This window comes from Nerophis ophidion, linkage group LG19 (genome assembly GCF_033978795.1).
Source record: "Nerophis ophidion isolate RoL-2023_Sa linkage group LG19, RoL_Noph_v1.0, whole genome shotgun sequence".
Taxonomy (NCBI): Eukaryota; Metazoa; Chordata; class Actinopteri; order Syngnathiformes; family Syngnathidae; genus Nerophis; species Nerophis ophidion.
In genome coordinates, this window is record NC_084629.1 from 13,158,895 (window position 1) to 13,181,617 (window position 22,723).

Genomic DNA, 22,723 nt, shown 5'->3' on the forward strand with positions numbered 1-22,723 from the left:
GGGCCACAAGCGTCCCCTAGAATCTAATACATGTGTTTTTTCAGCCGTGGTCCGCATAGGCCACAGCTGTACTTAGTAGTAATACATGTTTCTACCACTTGTGGCAGTAATGACAATATACAACAACCAGAGCGAAATTCATTGAGACATTTATTAAGCGCAAAAATTATGACTAAAGTGATATTTGTATTTGCACTTTATTTGTATTGACAGTTTAGTTAAAAAACATATTTATTATTAATATAGTTTATTTATTATAGCAGAACATAGTGTATATTCTACTTTTTTTTTTCGTATAAGCAACCTGACCCAAGCCTAGGGTTTATTTGTTAAATTAATAATTTAATCTTTGTGATTAACACATGATTTTTATATAATTTTACAAGGTAGGGAACTGTAAGTAGGTCAGATATTTTATTTTATTTAATATGATAAAACTCAGGTCCTGCGATGAGGTGGCGACTTGTCCAGGGTGTACCCTGCCTTCCGCCCGATTGTAGCTGAGATAGGCGCCAGCGCCCCCCGCAACCCCGAAAGGGAATAAGCGGTAGAAAATGGATGGATGGATGATAAAACTCAAGAGTAAGATTACTAATTCAGTGTTAATATTGGAGTGGGGCCCGGGTCCCTCTGTAGTGTAGGTCCTGAGGTCAAACTGGTTAAGAACTTCTATATACAATGACCCTGCGGATGAAATTTAGCTTTTGGCTACAACCTGGCACATTAAAATTGTATATGTTCATTAATGTACGATAAGAAGTAATAATATACATCTATAAACAAGCTTATTGGTGTGTTTAGTTTGACAGGCGAAAGTTAAATTGGAGAACATGTGTTGGTTTATAAATTAATTAATGTTTCTGTGCAACTTGGTAGCAAATGCATCACGGACCGGTACCGCTCCCCGGACCGGTGGTTGCGGACCACTGCAGTAATCCACAAAGTACTTTTCAGTAGTTTAAATGAAACTTCTACTTTGGCGTCAGAAGCGGGATTTTTTATTTTTTTTGCAATGAGGCTTTTAAAATGGTGCCCACTTGGAAGAACCCCCCCTCCCAACATTATAGTTAATGACTCAAGTGGTGATTCCTTTCCAGCAGAAACCAAAATACTTACAGATATTCAAAAAGTCAAAATGTAACAATATTGGAAAATACGCCTTCCGTCATAAAAATGCAAATCACCGTCAAGCTCCACCTCTGCAAGTTTCAGTCAGGATTGCTTTTTCTTGTATATTTTTTTCTCTTTGTTTTGTTGTTGTTGTAGTAATGCCAAAAAGGCTCTGGGGGGGAAAGTAATGATGGCAACCATAGAACAGTCAAGCTGCAGTAATTGGGGTCGTTTGGAGATGTCCCCTCAGCTTCCTCAGCGAATAATTTTTTTCCCTTATGTCAGAAAACTGCCAGCCTGTCCTTCAGACAGAATGTGCATGTTGCAATTCACGTTTCCCTTTAATGAACCGCAACTCCCTAGTGCCAGGAGAACTCATGCTGCCCCGCGCCATGATGTTACTACCACTGCGCTGGACTGTAGACATGTTGAAGTATACTGTATGTTTCCCCTTGATGAACCGCAGCTCTCCCGTGTCAGCAGCAGTCATGCATCTCCAGACCATGACGCTACCACCACCAACATGTTGGAATTCACTTTTACACTTAATCTTGAAAACATGTTTGAATTGACATGTCTCCTCAATGAACCGCAGCTCCCTAAGGCCTCCAGCACTCGTGCAGCATCAGACCATGACGCTACTACCGCTATGCTCGACTTAAGACATGTTGCATTACACGTTTCCCCCTTAATGAACCGCAGCTCTCCAGTGTCAGCAGCAGTCATGCATCTCCAGACCATGACGCTACCACCACCATGCTTGAATGAAGACATGTTGGAATTCACTTTCACACTTAAATTATCTCCCTACTGCTGGTAGTACTCATGCATCTCTAGACTATGACGCTACTACCCTCATGCTTGAAAAACATGTTTGACTTGACATGTCTCCTCAATGAACCGCGACTCCCTAATACCTGCAGCACTCGTGCAGCATCAGACCATGACGCTACTACCGCTATGCTTGACTTAAGACATGTTGCATTATACGTTTCCCCCTTAATGAACCGCAGCTTTCCAGTGTCAGCAGCAGTCATGCATCTCCAGACCATGACGCTACCACCACTATGCTTGAATGAAGAAATGTCGGACTTTACATTTCTACTCAATGAATTTCAATTCTCTAGTGCCAGCAGCACTCGTGCTAGCCCATACCATGATGTTACTACCGCTATGCTTGACTGTAGACATGTTGAAGTACATGTTCCCCCTTAATGAACCGCAGAAAACCACTGTCACTAGATACAGTTCGTCGCTACATCTGTAAGTGCAAGTTAAAGCTCTACTATGCAAAGCGAAAGCAATTCATCAACAACATCCAGAAACGCCGCCGGCTTCTCTGGGCCCGAGATCATCTAAGATGGACTGATGCAAAGTGGAAACGTGTTCTGCGGTCTGAGGAGTCCACATTTCAAAATTTTTGGGGGAAATATTCGACATCGTGTCATCCGGACATAAGAGGAAGCGAATCATCTAGACTGTTATTGACGCAAAGTTCAAAAGCCAGCATCTATGATGGTATGGGGGTGCATTAGTGCCCAAGGCATGGGTAACTTACACATCTGTGAAGGCACCATTAATTCTGAAAGGTGCATACAGGTTTTGGAACAACATATGCTGCCATCTAAGGGCCGTATTTTTCATGGACGCCCCTGCTTATTTTTAGCAAGACAATGCCAAGCCACATTCAGCACATGTTACAACAGCGTGGCTTCGTAAAAAAAAGAGTGTGGGTACATTCCTGGCCCGCCTGCAGTCCAGACCTATCTCCCATCGAAAATGTGTGGCACATTATGAAGCGTAAAATACAACAACAGATACCCCGGACTGTTGAACGACTGAAGCTCTACATAAAACAAAAATGTCGAGGACGTGTTTGTGCAGCCGAAGCGTGCCATGCTTGAAAACATGTTGGAATTCACATTACTTCTCCTTTAACCGCAGCTCCTCAGTGCTGACAGCACTTTTGCAGCCCATGCCAACACCGCTACCACCAGCATGCGGAATTATCTTGCTAGTCACTTGTGTTGCCAGGTGTTTAGACGACAACGATCGTGTTTTTGTCATTTTCACTGAATAGGAAATCCATGCTGCTATACAAGCTGTACACTGACTACTCTGAAGTATATCCAAGTTGCTTGAGTACGGTTTATTGAGGAAATATGTTGTCATTAAATTTGAGGAGTTTACTCACTTTTGTGTATGTTTACATTCGTATGATGTTGAGAATGTGTAAACTTGCCTGTAGAGACTTCCGACACTGATTGTTACTTATTACTTCGGTACTCTTGTCTTGTTCTGTATATTGTATAGTATTTTGTATTTCTATAGTGTTTTGTATATTGTACAGGATTGCTTATTATTTTATTGGATAATAGTCTGTTTATTTCAATTGTTAGTTTTTTTCTTTTATTTATTTCACTCCATATTTGTTCCCACTACCGCACCTTAAGTTGGAGTCTTTAATCTCGTTATATGCAAATATAATGACAATAAAGTCCATTCTATTCTATTCTGTTCTATTCTATTCTAGTTTGACAGTTTGACCCTACAATCGATTTTTTTCAAAATCCTGTGTCTGAGAAAATGGATTTCAGATCCAAAATAAAAGAAGTGAACTTTGTCAAGGAACAGATTGCATTGTAGCCTCAAAGGGTCATTCTGGTTCTTGCTGAATGTAGAGAGTCTGTCCAAAGGTCAAAGGTGACAAGATCAGCATCCAGCAGGTCTTTCTTCTTGAGGCCGAGTGGAAGGACTCGTAATGTCGGCTTTTTAGAAATGCTGCTGAGATATTTGCCAGCATTCAGAACAGGAATTTTCAAACGTACGGCACGTGGGCCGGAACAGGCCAGCGAACAGGTTTTATCCGGCCCACGGGATGAGTTTGCCAAGTATAAAAATGAGCCGAAATTTTGGAATGAAAAAAACTGCTGTTGTAATAATAATGATAGTAATAATATATTTTATTTGTAAAAGCACTTTACATTGAACAAACCATCTCAAAGTGCTACTCTGCTTTTAAAAACAACAACGCTAGAACCACAAATAGCTGCCCCCAACGAGTAAAATAAAAAGTAAAATAAAATAAAAACTGAAACAGACTAATAGCTCAAACTAGCACACATATATCTGACAAAATGCTTTTTTTGTAAAAAAAAAAAAAAAAAAGTTTTAAGCCTTTTTTTAAAAGCATCCACAGTCTGTGGTGCCCTCAGGTGGTCAGGGAGAGCGTTCCCCAGACTCGGAGCGGCGGAGTCATAGTTCAGAGCTTTGTTCTCGGAGGTTGGAGGAGGCTAGCCTGTCCGGAGCGTAGGATTTGGGGGTGAGCAGTTCTTTGAGGTAGAGGGGTTGCATTTCCATGGAGGCACTAGTGAGTTAGTATTGAGACTTTGTAATCAATCTTGAGTGGAACAGTTCAAAATGCGTCCACTAGATGTTGCAATAGCAATTCTTTGTATCTTTGTAGATGATGCTACATATGTAAAAAAAAAAAAAAAAAAAAACGTGATGTAAGTGCAGTGGTTCTCAACCTTTTTTCAGTGATGTACCCTCTGTGAACATTTTTTTAATTCAAGTACCCCCTAATCAGAGCAAATAATTTTTAGTTGAAAAAAAGAGATAAAGAAGTAAAATACAGCACTATGTCATCAGTTTCTGATTTATTAAATTGTATAATAGTGCAAAATATTGCTCATTTGTAGTGGTCTTTCTTGAACTGTATGGAAAAAAAGATATGAAAATAACTAAAAACCTGTTGAAAATTAAACAAGTGATTCAATTATAAATAAAGATTTCTACACATAGAAGTAATCATCAACTTAAAGTGCCCTCTTTGGGGATTGTAATAGAGATCCATCTGGATTCATCAACTTAATTCTAAACATTTCTTCACAAAAAAAGAAATCTTTAACATCAATAAGTATGAAAATTGTCCACAAAAAATCTAGCTGTCAACACTGAATATTGCATTGTTGCATTTCTTTTATCAGATTATGAACTTACATTCATATTTTGTTGGAGTATTATTCAATAGAAATATTTCTAAAGGACTTTTGAATTGTTGCTATTTTTAGAATATTTTCCAAAAATCTCACGTACCCCTTGGCATACCTTCAAGTACCCCCAGGGGTACACATACCCCCGTGTTAGTGCACCAGTCGAGGAAAATTAGCAAACTACATAAATAGCATACTGTAACTTGATTTTTATATTTTTTTGTTTTGATATATTGAAAATGAACACCGATGGTGAACATTATCACTTAATTTATTCAGAAAAGGAAAAATAAACCGCGACATTTAACTGTAAAACAAAAAAAAAAAACATTGACATTATGGTTTGTACATTTTCAGAATGTGCTTGTTCTATTTTAAACAAAAAAAAATCTGAAGTTTTCTTTATTTTTAAGTTATCGTGCCGTGATTTTACCAGCGAGGCCCGCTTGGGAGTAGATTGTTCTCCATGTGGTGGCCCCCCATCTAAAATGAGTTTGACACCCCTGCTCTAGAAAGTATGTTCCCCCTCTAACGTTGGTCCGTCACGGTGGCAACACAACCATGACACGTTGTACACAAACACACACTCTCGGCGCAGACACACAAACACTTCCGTATATCCATCCTTGTCCCTCCAGCAGGAACAGATGCTGTTTCTTCTGCTCTTTCACCCCTCCTGACCTTTAACCCTATTGTTTCTCTAAAAAAATAAAAACTCTTCGAGTTCTTTTCACATCTGACGTGTCTTTTCAGATACAAAGATCTAGTCGTCCCAACGCTGGCGGACAGGAAGAAGCTGTCGGCGGAGGAGACGTGTCGCGCCGTGCTGCAGCAGAGCAAACTCCAGGGATGGCAGGTGTGCGTCTTTTTCCGTCTATAACAAAAGACTAAATAACTTAATCCCCCTAAAACCCCGCCCACGCCCCCTCGGCCTTGTTTGTGGAGGATTCCTCGGAATCTTTGACAGCACGTTCCAGCTGTCCTGCATCATCATCATTCATCTCACACACATGACTACGGATCCCACCCCCTTCATCCTCCTCCTCCTCCTGTCTGCCAGACTGCTGTTGTGTCTGAGCCTGTGACCTTTTGGGGTCACATCAGCTGCAGCCGCGCACATACTCACACACACAAACACACACACTCTTGTATTTGTTATCTTCACCAAAAAACACCTACCTCTTTAGGACCACCCTTTCTAGATAAAGATTTGTATTTACAACATTAATAATTTATACACACTATGCCAATATAAAAGAGCTTGTTGTGAAAAAGGAGTTGGAATTTCACAAGAAAAATGTCACAATTTCAAAAGAAAAACTTATAATTTTGTCAGTATTTTCATAAAAGTCATCATTTAACTCAACGCAAGTCAAAATTTTACAAGAAAAACTGAACATTTGTGCAATATTATGCTAAAAGTTGGAATTTTGCTCAATAACAGTCGCAATCTTACAAGAAAAGCTTAAAATTTTGGCAATTTTATGAAAAGAGTCGTAATTTTACTCGACAAAAGTCACAGTTTTAGGAGAAAACTTTAAAATTATGGCAATATTATAATAATCAGAATTTTACTCGGCAAAAGTCATCATTTTACTATAAAAATTTCACCGTTTTACAAGAACAACCCAAAAATTGGCAATATTGCGATAAAAGTCAGAAATGTTTGACAAATGTCACCATTTTGCAATAAGAAGTAATAATTTTACATAAAGAAAGCAATAATTTTGCAAGAAAATATTGCCATATTACAGAAACGGAAAGAATAGGAGAAATTGTTCCCAATTTCATAAGAAAAAGTCAACATATTGTGAGAAAAAGACTGCGTTTAGTTATTTTATTTTTTTATTTTATTTTTGTTAGTAATTGTTTTTAAATCTTCATTATTTACTTCAAGTTATTGCAGTATTTCTCTATATACATATGTATTTATTTATTTTCTATTGATTTATGGCCACCGAAAAAGGCTTACCTCTTTAGGACCACCCTTTCTAGATAAAGATTTGTATTTACAACATTAATGATTTATACACACTATGCCAATATAAAAGAGCTTGTTGTGAAAAAGGAGTTGGAATTTCACAAGAAAAATGTCACAATTTCACAAGAAAAACGTATAATTTTGTCAGTATTTTCATAAAAGTCATCATTTAACTCAACGCAAGTCAAAATTTTACAAGAAAAACTGAACATTTGTGCAATATTATGCTAGAAGTTGGAATTTTGCTCAATAACAGTCGCAATCTTACAAGAAAAGCTTAAAATTTTGGCAATTTTATGAAAAGAGTCGTAATTTTACTCGACAAAAGTCACAGTTTTAGGAGAAAACTTTAAAATTATGGCATAATAATAATCAGAATTTTACTCAGCAAAAGTCATCATTTTACTAAAAAAATTTCACCGTTTTACAAGAACAACCCAAAAATTGGCAATATTGCGATAAAAGTCAGAAATGTTTGACAAATGTCACCATTTTGCAATAAGAAGTAATAATTTTTCATAAAGAAAGTAATAATTTTGCAAGAAAATATTGCCATATTACAGAAACGGAAAGAATAGGAGAAATTGTTCCCAATTTCATAAGAAAAAGTCAACATATTGTGAGAAAAAGACTGCGTTTAGTTATTTTATTTATTTATTTTATTTTTGTTAGTAATTGTTTTTAAATCTTCATTATTTACTTCAAGTTATTGCAGTATTTCTCTATATACATATGTATTTATTTATTTTCTATTGATTTATGGCCACCGAAAAAGGCTTACCTCTTTAGGACCACCCTTTCTAGATAAAGATTTGTATTTACAACATTAATAATTTATACACACTATGCCAATATAAAAGAGCTTGTTGTGAAAAAGGAGTTGGAATTTCACAAGAAAAATGTCACAATTTCACAAGAAAAACTTATAACTTTGTCAGTATTTTCATAAAAGTCATCATTTAACTCAACGCAAGTCAAAATTTTACAAGAAAAACTGAACATTTGTGTAATATTATGCTAGAAGTTGGAATTTTGCTCAATAACAGTCGCAGTCTTACAAGAAAAGCTTAAAATTTTGGCAATATAATAATAATCTGAATTATACTCGGCAAAAGTCATCATTTTACAAGAACAACCCAAAAATTGGCAACATTGCGATAAAAGTCAGAAATGTATATGACAAATGTCACCATTTGCAATAAAAAGTAATAATTTTACATAAAAAAAGAATAATTTTTTGAGAAAATATTGCAAAATTACTGATAAAGAAAGAATATGAGAAATTTTTTCCCAATTTTAGCAAGAAAAACGTTGACACATTGTGAGAAAAACACTGCTTTTAGTTATTTTATTTTTTATGTTATTTTTGTTTGTAATTGGTTTTTAATCTTCATTATTTAATTCAAGTTATTGCAATATTTCTCTATATACATATGGATTTATTTATTTTCTATTAATTTTTGGCCACCGAAAAAGGCTTAGCTCTTGAGGACCACCCTTTCTAGATACATAAAGATTTGTATTTACAACATTAATAATATATATACACACTATGCCAATATAAATAGCTTATTGTGAAAAATGAGTTGGAATTTCACAAGAAAAATGTCACAATTTCACAAGAAAAACTTGCAATTTTGTCAGTGTTTTCATAAAAGTCGTCATTTAACTCAACGCACGTCATGATTTTACAAGAAAAACTGAATATTTGTGCAATATTATGATATAAATTGGAATTTTGCCGAATAATAGTCGCAATTTAATGAAAACAGTCGTAATTTTACTCGACAAAAGTCACAGTTTTAGGAGAAAACTTTAAAATTACGGCAATATTATAATCCATCCATCCATCCATTTTCTACCACTTATTCCCTTCTGGGATCGCGGGGGGCGCTGCCGCCTATCTCAGCTACAATCGGGCGGAAGGCGGAGTACACCCTGGACAAGTCGCCCCCTCATCGCATGTTATAATAATAATCACAATTGTACTTGGCAAAAGTCATCATTTTACTCAAAAAAGGTCACCGTTTCACAAGAACAACCCAAAAATGGGCAATATTGCGATAAAAGTCCGAAATGTATGACAAATATCACCATTCTGCAATAAGAAGTAATAATTTTACATAAAGAAAGTAATAATTTTGCAAGAAAATATTGCCATATTACAGAAACGGAAAGAATAGGAGAAATTGTTCCCAATCTCATAAGAAAAAAATCAACATATTGTGGTTATTTGGTTATTTTATTTTTTATTTTATTTTTGTTTGTAATTGTTTTTTAATCTTCATTATTTACTTCAAGTTATTGCAGTATTTCTCTATATAAATATGTATTTATTTATTTTCTATAAATTTTGGGCCACCGAAAAAGGCTTACCTCTTTAGGACCACCCTTTCTAGATACATAAAGATTTGTATTTACAACATTAATAATATATACACACTATGCCAATATAAAAGAGCTTGTTGTGAAAAATGAGTTGGAATTCCACAAGAAGAAGGTCACAATTTCAAAAGAAAAACTTGTAATTTTGTCAGTATTTTCATAAAAGTCATCATTTAACTCAACGCAAGTCAAAATTTTACAAGAAAAACTGAACATTTGTGCAATGTTATGCTAGAAGTTGGAATTTTGCTCAATAACAGTCGCAGTCTTACAAGAAAAGCTTAAAATTTTGGCAATATTATAATAATAATCTGAATTTTACTCGGCAAAAGTCATCATTTTACAAGAACAACCCAAAAATTGGCAACATTGCGATAAAAGTCAGAAATGTATACGACAAATGTCACAATTTGCAATAAAAAGTAATAATTTTACATAAAAAAAGAAAAATTTTTTGAGAAAATATTGCAAAATTACAGATAATGAAAGAATATGAGAATTTTTTTCCCCAATTTAAGCAAGAAAAACCTTGACACATTGTGAGAAAAACACTGCTTTTAGTTATTTTATTTTTTATGTTATTTTTGTTTGTAATTGATTTTTAATCTTCATTATTTACTTCAAGTTATTGCAATATTTCTCTATATACATATGTATTTATTTATTTTCTATTGATTTTTGGCCACCGAAAAAGGCTTAGCTCTTTAGGACCACCCTTTCTAGATACATAAAGATTTGTATTTACAACATTAATAATATATATACACACTATGCCAATATAAATAGCTTATTGTGAAAAATGAGTTGGAATTTCACAAGAAAAATGTCACAATTTCACAAGAAAAACTTGTAATTTTGTCAGTGTTTTCATAAAAGTCGTCATTTAAATCAACGCACGTCATGATTTTACAAGAAAAACTGAACATTTGTGCAATATTATGATAAAAATTGGAATTTGGCCGAATAACAGTCGCAATTTAATCAAAACAGTCGTAATTTTACTCGACAAAAGTCACAGTTTTAGGAGAAAACTTTAAAATTACGGCAATATTATTATTCATCCATCCATCCATTTTCTACCGCTTATTCCCTTCTGGGGTCGCGGGGGGCGCTGGCGCCTATCTCAGCTACAATCGGGCGGAAGGCGGAGTACACCCTGGACAAGTCGCACACTCATCGCATGTTATAATAATAATCACAATTTTACTTGGCAAAAGTCATTATTTTACTCAAAAAATGTCACTGTTTCACAGGAACAACCCAAAAATGGGCAATATTGCGATAAAAGTCAGAAATGTGTGACAAATGTCACCATTCTGCAATAAGAAGTAATAATTTTACATAAAGAAAGTAATAATTTTGCAAGAAAATATTGCCATATTACAGAAACAGAAAGAATAGGAGAAATTGTTTCCAATTTCATAAGAAAAAAGTCAACATATTGTGAGAAAAAGACTGCTTTTAGTTATTTTATTTTTTATTTTATTTTTGTTTGTAATTGTTTTTTAATCTTCATTATTTACTTCAAGTTATTGCAGTATTTCTCTATATAAATATGTATTTATTTATTTTCTATACATTTTTGGCCACCGAAAAAGGCTGACCTCTTTAGAACCACCCTTTCTAGATACATAAAGATTTGTATTTACAACATTAATAATATATACACACTATGCCAATATAAAAGAGCTCGTTGTGAAAAATGAGTTGGAATTCCACAAGAAGGTCACAATTTCAAAAGAAAAACGTATAATTTTGTCAGTATTATAATAAAAGTCGTCATTTAACTTAACGCAAGTCAAAATTTTACAAGAAATACTGAACATTTGTGCAATATTATAATAAAAGTTGGAATTTTGCTCAATAACAGTTGCAATTTTACAAGAAAAGCTTAAAATTTTGGCAATTTTATGAAGAGTCGTAATTTTACTCAACAAAAGTCACAGTTTTAGGAAAAAACTTTAAAATTATGGCAATATTATAATAATAATCTGAATTTTACTCAGCAAAAGTCATCATTTTACTAAAAAAATGTCACTGTTTTACAAAAACAACCCAAAATTTGGGTATATTGCGATAAAAGTCACAAATGTATATGACAAATGTCACCATTTGCTATAAAAAGTAATAATTTTACATAAAAAAAGAATATTTTTTTTGAGAAAATATTGCAAAATTACAGATAAAGAAAGAATATGAGACATTTCTCCCCAATTTTAGCAAGAAAAAAGTTGACACATTGTGAGAAAAACACTGCTTTTAGTTGTTTTATTTTTGTTTGTAATTGGTTTTTAATATTCATTATTTACTTCAAATTATTGCAATATTTCTCTATATACATATGTATTTATTTATTTTCTATTAATTGTGTCCACTAAAAAATCCTTACCTCTTTAGAACCACCCTTTCTAGATACATAAAGATTTGTATTTACAACATTAATAATATCTACATACTATGCCAATATAAAAGAGCTTGTTGTGAAAAATTAGTTGGAATTCCACAAGAAGAAGGTCACAATTTTTTACAAGAGAACTTATAATTTTGTCAGCATTATAATTGCAATATTATGATGAAAGTTGGAATTTTGCTCAATAACAGTCGCAATTTTACAAGAAAAGCTTAAAATTTTGGCAATTTTATGAAAAGAGTCGTAATTTTACTCGAAAAAAGTCACAGTTTTAGGAGAAAACTTTAAAATTATGGCAATATTATAATAATAATCTGAATTTTACTTGGCAATAGTCATCATTTTACTAAAATAATTTCACCGTTTTACAAGAACAACCCAAAAATTGGCAATATTGCGATAAAAGTCAGAAATGTTTGACAAATGTCACCATTTTGCAATAAGAAGTAATAATTTTACATAAAGAAAGTAATAATTTTGCAAGAAAATATTGCCATATTACAGAAACGGAAAGAATAGGAGAAATTGTTCCCAATTTCATTAGAAAAAAGTCAACATATTGTGAGAAAAAGACTGCGTTTAGTTATTTTATTTTTTATTTTATTTTTGGTAGTAATTGTTTTTTAATCTTCATTATTTACTTCAAGTTATTGCAGTATTTCTCTATATACATATGTATTTATTTATTTTCTATTGATTTATGGCCACCGAAAAACGACTTCCTCTTTAGGACCACCCTTTCTAGATACATAAAGATTTTTATTTAATAATATATATATTAATAATATCTACACTCTATGCCAATATAAAAGAGCTTGTTGTGAAAAAGGAGTTGGAATTTCACAAGACAAAATGTCACAATTTCACAAGAAAAACTTATAATTGTGTCAGTATTTTCAAAACTGAACATTTGTGCAATATTATGATTAAAGTTGGAATTTTGCTCAATAACAGTCACAATTTTACAAGAAAAGCTTAACATTTTGGCAATTTTATGAAAAGAGTCTTAATTTTACTCGACAAAAATCACAGTTTTAGAAGAAAACTTTTAAATTACGACAATATTATAATAATAATCACAATTTTACTTGGCAAAGTCATCATTTTACTCAAAAAATGTCACTGTTTCACAAGAACAACCTAAATATTGGCAATATTGCGATAAGTCAGAAATGTATGACAAATGTCACCATTTTGCAATAAGAAATAATAATTTTACATAAAGAAAGTAACAATTTTACGAGAAAATATTCCTATATTACAGTGAAGTGAAGTGAAGTGAATTATATTTATATAGCGCTTTTCTCAAGTGACTAAAAGCGCTTTACATAGTGAAACCCAATATCTAAGTTACATTTAAACCAGTGTGGGTGGCACTGGGAGCAGGTGGGTAAAGTGTCTTGCCCAAGGACACAACGGCAGTGACTAGGATGGCGGAAGCAGGAATCGAACCTGCAACCCTCAAGTTGCTGGCACGCCCACTCTACCAACCGAGCTATGCCGCCCTTGAGAAAAAGACTGCTTTTAGTTATTTTATTTTTTATTTGTTTGTAATTTTTTTTAAATCTTCATTATTTACTTCAAGTTATTGCAGTATTTCTCTATATACATATGTATTTATTTATTTTCTATTAATTTTTGGCCATCAAAAAAGGCTCACCTTTTTAGGACCACCCTTTCTAGATACATACAGATTTGTATTTACAACATTAATAATATATACACACTATGCCAATATAAAATAGCTTATTGTGAAAAATGAGTTGGAATTTCACAAGAAAAATGTCACAATTTCACAAGAAAAACTTATAATTTTGTCAGTATCATAATAAAAGTCGTCATTTAACTCAACGCAAGTCAAAATTTTTCAACAAAAACTGAACATTTGTGCAATATTATGATAAAAGTTGGAATGTTACTCAATAACAGTCGCAATTGTACAAGAAAAGCTTAAAATGTTGGCAATTCTATAAAAAGAGTCGTAATTTTACTCGACAAAAGTCACAATTTTTTAAGAAAACTTGAAAATGTTGGCAATATTACACATAGTGAATTTGCAAACAGCTAAAATTATACACAAAACAAACTATAATCTATTACCCAAGAATGTACAACAATTCTTCTTAACAAAAGAGGAGAAACATAATCTTAGAGAAAAATGTAATTTAAAACATGTGTATGCATGTACGAAACTTAAAACCTTCACTATATCTGCTTAATCCATTATGGAATGGATTAAGCAAAGAAATCAAACAAATCCCCAATATGATCCACTTTAAGAAACTCTTCAAACTTAAAGTGTTTACAATGTACAAAGAAGAAGAACCATGATAAACATTCAGAATTATTTTCATCCATCCATTAATTTTCTAGATAATCTTACTCATCTCACCATATGAAATATAACTCACTTCAATAATTATTATTTATTTGTATTGCTATTACTTATGGTGTACATTGTGAATAAATTGAGAACAGGAAGTGGAAAAAAAGTGTTAGCAACTGCTATGTAAAGGAGAGAGGTAGGATTAAATAAGTTCTGCTTCTTCCTACTCCTTTTCGAACATGTTGAATAGAGAAACTGGAAATTCTGATGCATTTTGATTTTCCTGAGGGAACTCCCCTGAAGGAATCAATAAAGTGCCATCCATCTATCTATCATGTTGTATGCATGCATGTTCGAAATAAACTCAAACTCAATATTATAATAATAATAATCTGAATTTTACTTGGCAAAATTATGACAAAAGTCCTCATTTTACTCCAAAAATGTCACTGTTTTCCCAAAAAACAACTTTTGCAATGAAAGTCAGAATTTTATATAACAAATGCCACCATTTTGCAATAAAAAGTAATAATTTTACATAAAAAAGTAATCATTTTCGGATAAAATATTGCAATTTTACAGAAACAGAAAGAATACAAGAAATTGTTCCCAATTTTATAAGATAAAAGTCGACACATCCTGAGAAAAAGACTGCTTTTAATTATTTTATTTTTTGTTTGTAATTGGTTTTTCATCTTCTATATTTACTTCAAGTTATTACAGTATATCTCTACATACATATTTATTTATTTTTTTAAATAAATTTTGGCCAAAGGGCGCGCATTTCAATTTCTTGCACACACTTGTTATTTCATTTGTTGACCAGAGGGGGAGCACTTCAAATTTTTACACACACTGTATGAATGTGAGTGTGAATGTTGTCTGTCTATCTGTGTTGGCCCTGCGATGAGGTGGCGACTTGTCCAGGGTTTACCCTGCCTTCCGCCCGATTGTAGCTGAGATAGGCGCCAGCGCCCCCCGCGACCCCGAAAGGGAATAAGCGGTAGAAAATGGATGGATGGATGGATGTTATTTTATACGTTGACCAGAGGCGGAGCATTTTTAAAACCGTCCATCCTTGTCCCTTTTGGGGTCACGACACTCGGTCAATTTGACAAAATCCTTCCTTTTTTGATACCACCGTGATTTTGATTGATTTCACCACCAGGGGTGCAAATGAGACATTCTTTATTAGATGCAATGGTTTTCCGTATTGGGACCATGATTTCGGTCTTAACTTGTTCACCAGTCCTCATATGGACGGTACTTTTCCTTGTTGATGTCTCAAGAAGGGTAAAAAATACAAGCATACACGCGCACACACACCCACACACAAATCTCCACAACAGCTGTCTTATTTAAAAAGTGGCTCCTGCAAGTGTTGCAAAAAATCGAAGGATGTCACTCACCCACTATGCACACGTTGAATGCTACACACACACATGCACACACACACACGCACACATCTGTCATTGCACTCCCGTCATCCTCAGAGGTTGTCAGGCTTTGCCGTGCAACTTGTACGTTCTTTACGTCGTTTGTGTTTCTACATAGGTGGGCAGCAGCAAAGTGTTTCTCAGATACTGGCAGGCAGACCAGCTCAACGACCGCTGCTACCAGCTACATAAAAAGATCATCACCTGCCAGAAAGGTAATGCAGGAAACAATTTGTGTGTGTCTCATGGTGTGCTTGCTTCAGTAGTAAAAACAAGCATTTCTTATTTTATACAAGTCCAAAATCATCTGTGTTTTCATGGACCTGCGGTACGCATGCCAGGCCAGCGCTTAAAATGTATTCGAAACACAAACAGGTTTTAATATGTGTGTTTATTTTAATATGCCCAGGACTTCAGTGCATTTATTTCCATGAACTCACTACGAGAAAAAATAGCAATATTTAAAAACGAGGTCAAAACAAGGGCCAAAATCTAGCTTTGATGCTAGAATCAAAATTAGATTAGTGATGTGCCGATCAAGTGTGGACTGATCAGCATTGGACAATTTTCTTGAGAAGTTACACGATTGTCATTGCTGAAAAGTGCTTTTCAGTCACATTTATTTATGTATAGTCCCCCTGGCTGACAAGCTAGCAGCTAATTGTACGGAGAGGCTCCACAAAGTTACAGTATTTTTCGGAGTATAAGTCGCACCTGCCGTAAATGCATAATAAAGAAGGAAAAAAACATAAAAAAGTCGCACAGGAGTATAAGTCGCATTTTTGGGGGGAATTTATTTGATAAAACCCAACACCAAGAATAGACATTTAAAAGGCAATTTAAAATAAATAAAAGAATAGTGAACAACAGGCTGAATAAGTGTACGTTATATGACACATAAATAACCAACTGAGAAGGTGCCTGGTATGTTAACGTAACATATTATGGTAAGAGTCATTCAAATAACTATAACATATAGAACATGCTATATGTTTACCAAACAATCTGTCACTCCTAATCGAAAAATCCCATGAAATCTTATACGTCTAGTCTCTTACGTGAATGAGCTAAATAATATTATTTGATATTTTACGGTAATGTGTTAATAATTTCACACATAAGTCTCTCCTGAGTATAAGTCGCACCCCCGGCCAAACTATGAAAAAACTGCAACTTATAGTCCGAAAAATACGGTACTAATAATAATCACCTTCATTATGGTAAATAGTGTAAAATGTATTTCCTAGTATCTTAAAGGAGCCACATGTAAGAATTTGGCCAAAAATTATACTGCAATCACGGTCAAATTTCTGTAGTCCCCTACCCCTGTCCCTGACTGAGATACACAGCTGAAACCAGCTCGATCAACTGGGCTACTCCAAGGAACTTCAAACGGCAAGCGACGAGTCCTACGCTGTAGCTTTCTCTTGTTTTTGCCTACAATATCACAACAAATGGCAATCATATGGTTAATGTCAGTACTGTTAGAAAACAAAGACTAAAACGGACTACAACCAACACTAGCAATGGTTGTACAAGTGAAAATAAGTAGAGCATGCTTAGCAGCTTAATGTACGACCAAAACTAAAGAGGAGACATTTTACCAAGGTATGCTTATAGGCTACTGTTTCAAACGTTGAGTAAAATGCATTTCTTAGTATCTTAAAGGAGCCACATGTAAGAATTTGGCCAGAAATTATACTGCAATCACGGTCAAATTTCTGTAGTCCCCTACCCCTGTCCCTGACTGAGATACACAGCTGAAACCAGCTCGATCAACTGGGCTACTCCAAGGAACTTCAAACGGCAAGCGACGAGTCCTACGCTGTAGCTTTCTCTTGTTTTTGCCTACAATATCACAACAAATGGCAATCATATGGTTATTGTCAGTACTATTAGAAAACAAAGACTAAAACGGACTACAACCAACACTAGCAATGGTTGTACAGGTGAAAATAAGTAGAGCATGCTTAGCAGCTTAATGTACGACCAAAACTAAAGAGGAGACATTTTACCAAGGTATGCTTATAGGCTAATGTTTCAAACGTTGAGTAAAATGCATTTCTTAGTATCTTAAAGGAGCCGTATGTACAAATCTGGCCAGAAATGGTACTGCAATCACAGTCAAAATTCTGTAGTCCCCTCCCCTTTCTCTGACTGAGATACACAGCTAAAAGCAGCTCGCTCAACAGGGCTACTCCAAGGAACTTCAAACGGCAAGCGACGAGTCCTACGCTTTAGCTTTCTCTTGTTTTTTTACGTACAATATCACAAAAAATGGCAATCATATGGTTATTGTCAGTACTATTAGAAAACAAAGACGTTTCAGATGTGACGCTTGGTGGGCATAGCGATGCCGGATTTGTTCTTCCAAGGATGCGTCGGGCAAGAAAACAGCGTAAGGTCAGCAACAAAGAATTTATTTCTCTAATAAAAAGCTGAGAACAAAAATACTGGTGCTAAGCAGAAAAGGCAAACAGAAGGCGCTAGCATGGAAGATAGGGAAACTAACAGATACACTAACACTTGGCACAAAGGCACAAAAAGGGAAAACAAAACAACTAGCATGAGAACTAAGAATAAAATAAAATGTAGCGCAAAAGCTAGCGAGTAGAGCATGGAAAGCGGTCGTCACTTGTTGCGTGAGAGCAAATTAGGAACCGAGGAACAGGTGTGCGTCGAAAACTAATGAGCAACCATGGTAACAGACTAAACAAGGAACTCTGGCAAACATTGGCAGACTCTAATACAAAAATGGAACAAAACACGAATGTGGAATGATCCGAGCAGCGGATCATAACATCAGATTGCCATATAACTTGGTAGATGTAATCCACAATATGCAAACACGAATGAGTAAATATTTTATCATGTGATTTGGCTGTCTCCAGACGTTTCACATTGCCATGACAGCCGTGCTAATGTTGGAACCTATTTCCTCAGCGTATCAGCATATTGAGAATGTAATAGGCACTGACACTACCGACATACGTTTTATTTGTCGAAAAGATATTTTGCCCTGTCAGTTGGATGACAGATCGACATCCAGGCTTACGTTCATATATTTTCACCCGTTAGCCTATAAGTCGATGTGTTATGAACTGGGCTATGCGTACAGTATGCTCCCATTGACCAAGCTAGCATGCTAAGCATTCGTTGCATGAACATACTAGCTTTGTTAGACAAGATCATAGACCACATTGAACAATATGGTTTACATACGAAATGTTTATTTCCATTTATTACAAGTACCCGGTAATAAGAAAACGTAAATGCCTGACTTGCCTATCAAGGATGAAATTAGCAAGTTTTTGTCAGATGAAAAAATCTTCCCTGCCATCACTCGTCTCCATCTTTCAAAGGCATCCCCGATACAAATCCTTGTTTTGTTCTTGGCTTCGTCATGAACAAGTTGAGAATCGTAACGAGGCCTTTTAGATTTACTAAGGACTGACATGTTTAGTAACTTTACCAGTGGCAGTAGCTGGACGAAGATGGTGGTGCGTAAATGGCAACCTGGATGTGACACACTTGCAGACTTTTTAGTTGGTTAAAACGGTGGAGAGCGGAACATTTAAATGAAAACAACAAGATTTGTGGGTTCTAAATCTAATTTTGAAATGAGCATATCCCGGTTGAACTACTGTTATCAGTTATAGAAATATTCAAAAATAACATGATTTATTAATGCCTTTTGACATATCAGGGCCATTTTATTGATGACTTGACATGAAATTCTTACATGTCTCCTTTAAGTGTCATTGTCAAGTATCGTATTTTCCAGACTATAAGCTGGAAAATATATAAGCCGCACCCACCATATTTTAGGAAAAAAAAATGTTTCCAGATATCAGCCGGACCACACTATAAGCCGCAGATATATACCAATACAAAATATTTTGTAAATGTTGATTTATTGTTTTAAAAAGGTGCCTATAACATGGCAGTAAAATGGCTGATCAAACAAAACAGAAATGTAATTAATGTCTTTATTCATCTTCCCCCTGTGCTCTTAAACCATTGAAGGTGTCTCCTTTAGGGTCCGTATTAAAAGGTTCAAGATGTTTATCAGGATTTTTCTTCCTTGTACTTAACATGTTGAGTTTGAACACATTTTTAAAGTGGATCATTTTAGTACATTTTTTGATTTTTTTCTGCTGAATCCTTTCCATTATTAGTTAGCCGAAAGCAGTTAGAAAATAAAAATCCATATATTAGCTGCACCTTTGTATAAAGTGCAGGGTTTAAAGTGTGGGGTAAAAAGTAGCGGTTTAAAGTCCGGAAAAATTATATTAGGACGAAACTAAACTTGTTACACCTTGAGATCCAGCAGGAGCAGGCATGCCAATAGCTAAGGTAACCGCTGAGCTACCTCAAAACAACAAAATAAATAAGTGCGTGGTAAAGTTCAAAAAGTAGGACCACATCGCAGCAGAAAGTAAGTGTATGTTAACAAGAAATCAACAAGAAGATTAATAAGAGTAAGAGAGAAAATAAAAATAACTATTGGTGTGTCAGCGTTGTCACAGAATGTACATGATACGTAACAGGTGGATCGGATTGGTGGTGTCGCCATCAAGGGGAGTATCAGTATATGATCGATACTAGAGTCATCAAATCGAGATCTTTATTTTACCCAAATTATTTTGTTTTTGTTAATGTTTACAAAATCAGAGAATAATTCCCTGTACACGGACTTAGTTTAAGGGCAAAACCCAAAGGATTTAAATGAGTATATATAGAGGTAGTTTTTGATTTTGTTTAGTTATTGCGTCCAACAATATGTAAAAAAAGAGAAGAAGGAAGTATCAATCAATCAGTCAAAGTTTATTTATATAGCCCTAAATCACAAGTGTCTCAAAGGGCTGCACAAGCCCCAGCGACATCCTCGGCTCAGATCCCACACCAGGGCAAGAAAAAACTCAACCCAATGGGATGCAATGAGAAACCTTGGAGGGGACTGCAGATGTGGGGACCCCCCTGGGCGACCGGTGCAATGGACGTCGAGTGGATCAAGTTAATAGTGTGAGAGTCCAGTCCATAGTGGGGCCAGAAGGGGATCATCTTGACGTCCCCAACTGATGCACAGATGAGTGGTCCACCCCGGGTCCCAACTTTGAACAGCTAGCGCTTCATCTGTGGTCACCTAATGACCACTCTATGCAGGAGAGGGGGGCAGAGCAGAGAAGAATGGCAGATCAACTGGTCTAAGAGGGCGGTCTATTTAAAGGCTAGAGTATACAAATGAGTTTTAAGATGGGACTTAAATGCTTCTACTGAGTGGTTCAGCTAGTTTATAGCACTCGCAATGAATACACTGAAAGCATAAATCCCTGTTCAAAACATCCCTATGGTCAATGCTTTACTAGCATGGAAACAGGAATCCAGAACACGGAATTCATCAGGGGCAGCACGGTGTAACAGGGGTTAGTGCATGTGCCTCACAATATGAAGGTCCTGAGTAGTCCTGTGTTCAATCCCGGGCTCAGGATCTTTCTGTGTGGAGTTTGCATGTTCTCCCCGTGACTGCGTGGGTTCCCTCTGGTTACTCCGGCTTCCTCCCACCTCCAAAGACATGCACCTGGGGATCAATCAATCAATCAATCAATCAATCAATGATTATTTATATAGCCCTAAATCACTAGTGTCTCAAAGGGCTGCACAAACCACAACACAAACCACTACGACATCCTCGGTTGGGCCCACATAAAGGCAAGGAATACTCACACCCAGTGGGACGTCGGTGACAATGATGACTATGAGAAACCTTGGAGAGGACCGCAGATGTGGGCAACCCCCCCCACTCCAGGGGACCAAAAGCAATGGATGTCGAGAGGGTCTAACATGATACAGTGAAAGTTCAATCCATAGTGGATCCAACACAGCCGTGAGAGTCCCGTCCACAGTGGAGCCAACGGGAAACCATTCCAAGCGGAGGCGGATCAGCAGCGCAGAGATGTCCTCAGCTGATACACAGGCGAGCTGTCCATCCTGGGTCCCGACTGTGGACAGCCAGTAATTCATCCATGGCCATCGGACCGGACCCCCTCCGCAAGGGAGAGTGGGACAGAGGAGAAAAACAAAAGAAACGGCAGATCAACTGGTCTAAAAAGGGGGTGTATTTAAAGGCTAGAGTATACAAATGAGTTTTAAAGTGAGACTTAAATGCTTGGGGCTTCACAGTGGCAGAGGGGTTAGTGCGTCTGCCTCACAATACGAAGGTCCTGCAGTCCTGGGTTCAAATCCAGGCTCGGGATCTTTCTGTGTGGAGTTTGCATGTTCTCCCCGTGAATGCGTGGGTTCCCTCCGGGTACTCCGGCTTCCTCCCACTTCCAAAGACATGCACCTGGGGATAGGTTGATTGGCAACACTAAAATTGGCCCTAGTGTGTGAATGTCAGTGTGAATGTTGTCTGTCTATCTGTGTTGGCCCTGCGATGAGGTGGCGACTTGTCCAGGGTGTACCCCGCCTTCCGCCCGATTGTAGCTGAGATAGGCGCCAGCGCCCCCCGCGACCCCAAAAGGAAATAAGCGGTAGAAAATGGATGGATGGATGGACTTAAATGCTTCTACTGAGGCGGCATCTCGAACTGTTACCGGGAGGGCATTCCAGAGTACTGGAGCCCGAACGGAAAACGTTGTATAGCCCGCAGACTTTTTTGGGGCTTTAGGACTCACTAATAAGCCGGAGTTCTTTGAACGCAGATTTCTTGCCGGGACATATGGTACAATACAATCGGCAAGATAGGCTGGAACTAGACCATGTAGTATTTTATTTGTAAGTAGTAAAACCTTTAAGTCAAATCCTAAGTGCACAGGAAGCCAGTGCAGGCGAGCCAGTATAGGCGTAATATGATCAAACTTTCTTGTTCTTGTCAAAAGTCTAGCAGCTGGGATAGGTTGATTGGCAACACTAAATTGGCCCTAGTGTGTGAATGTGAGTGTGAATGTTGTCTGTCTATCTGTGTTGGCCCTGCGATGAGGTGGCGACTTGTCCAGGGTGTACCCCGCATTCTGAGATAGGCTCCAGCACCCCCTGCGATACCAAAAGGGACAAGAGGTAGAAAATGGATGGATTGAT

The 22,723-nt window shown here is 36.2% G+C and overlaps 1 protein-coding gene across 9 annotated transcripts in view; it reads left to right on the forward strand.

Annotated features, from left to right (window-relative positions):
- The window catches only part of myo16 (myosin XVI), a 351,216-nt gene that overhangs the window by 283,904 nt on the left and 44,589 nt on the right, over positions 1 to 22,723 (forward strand). For all 9 annotated transcript variants that reach the window (XM_061879193.1, XM_061879191.1, XM_061879188.1 and 6 more), the window contains 2 exons: positions 5,859 to 5,961; positions 15,762 to 15,858. In XM_061879193.1, the coding sequence (XP_061735177.1) occupies positions 5,859 to 5,961; positions 15,762 to 15,858 (200 nt within the window). The remainder of the gene's footprint in view (positions 1 to 5,858; positions 5,962 to 15,761; positions 15,859 to 22,723) is intronic.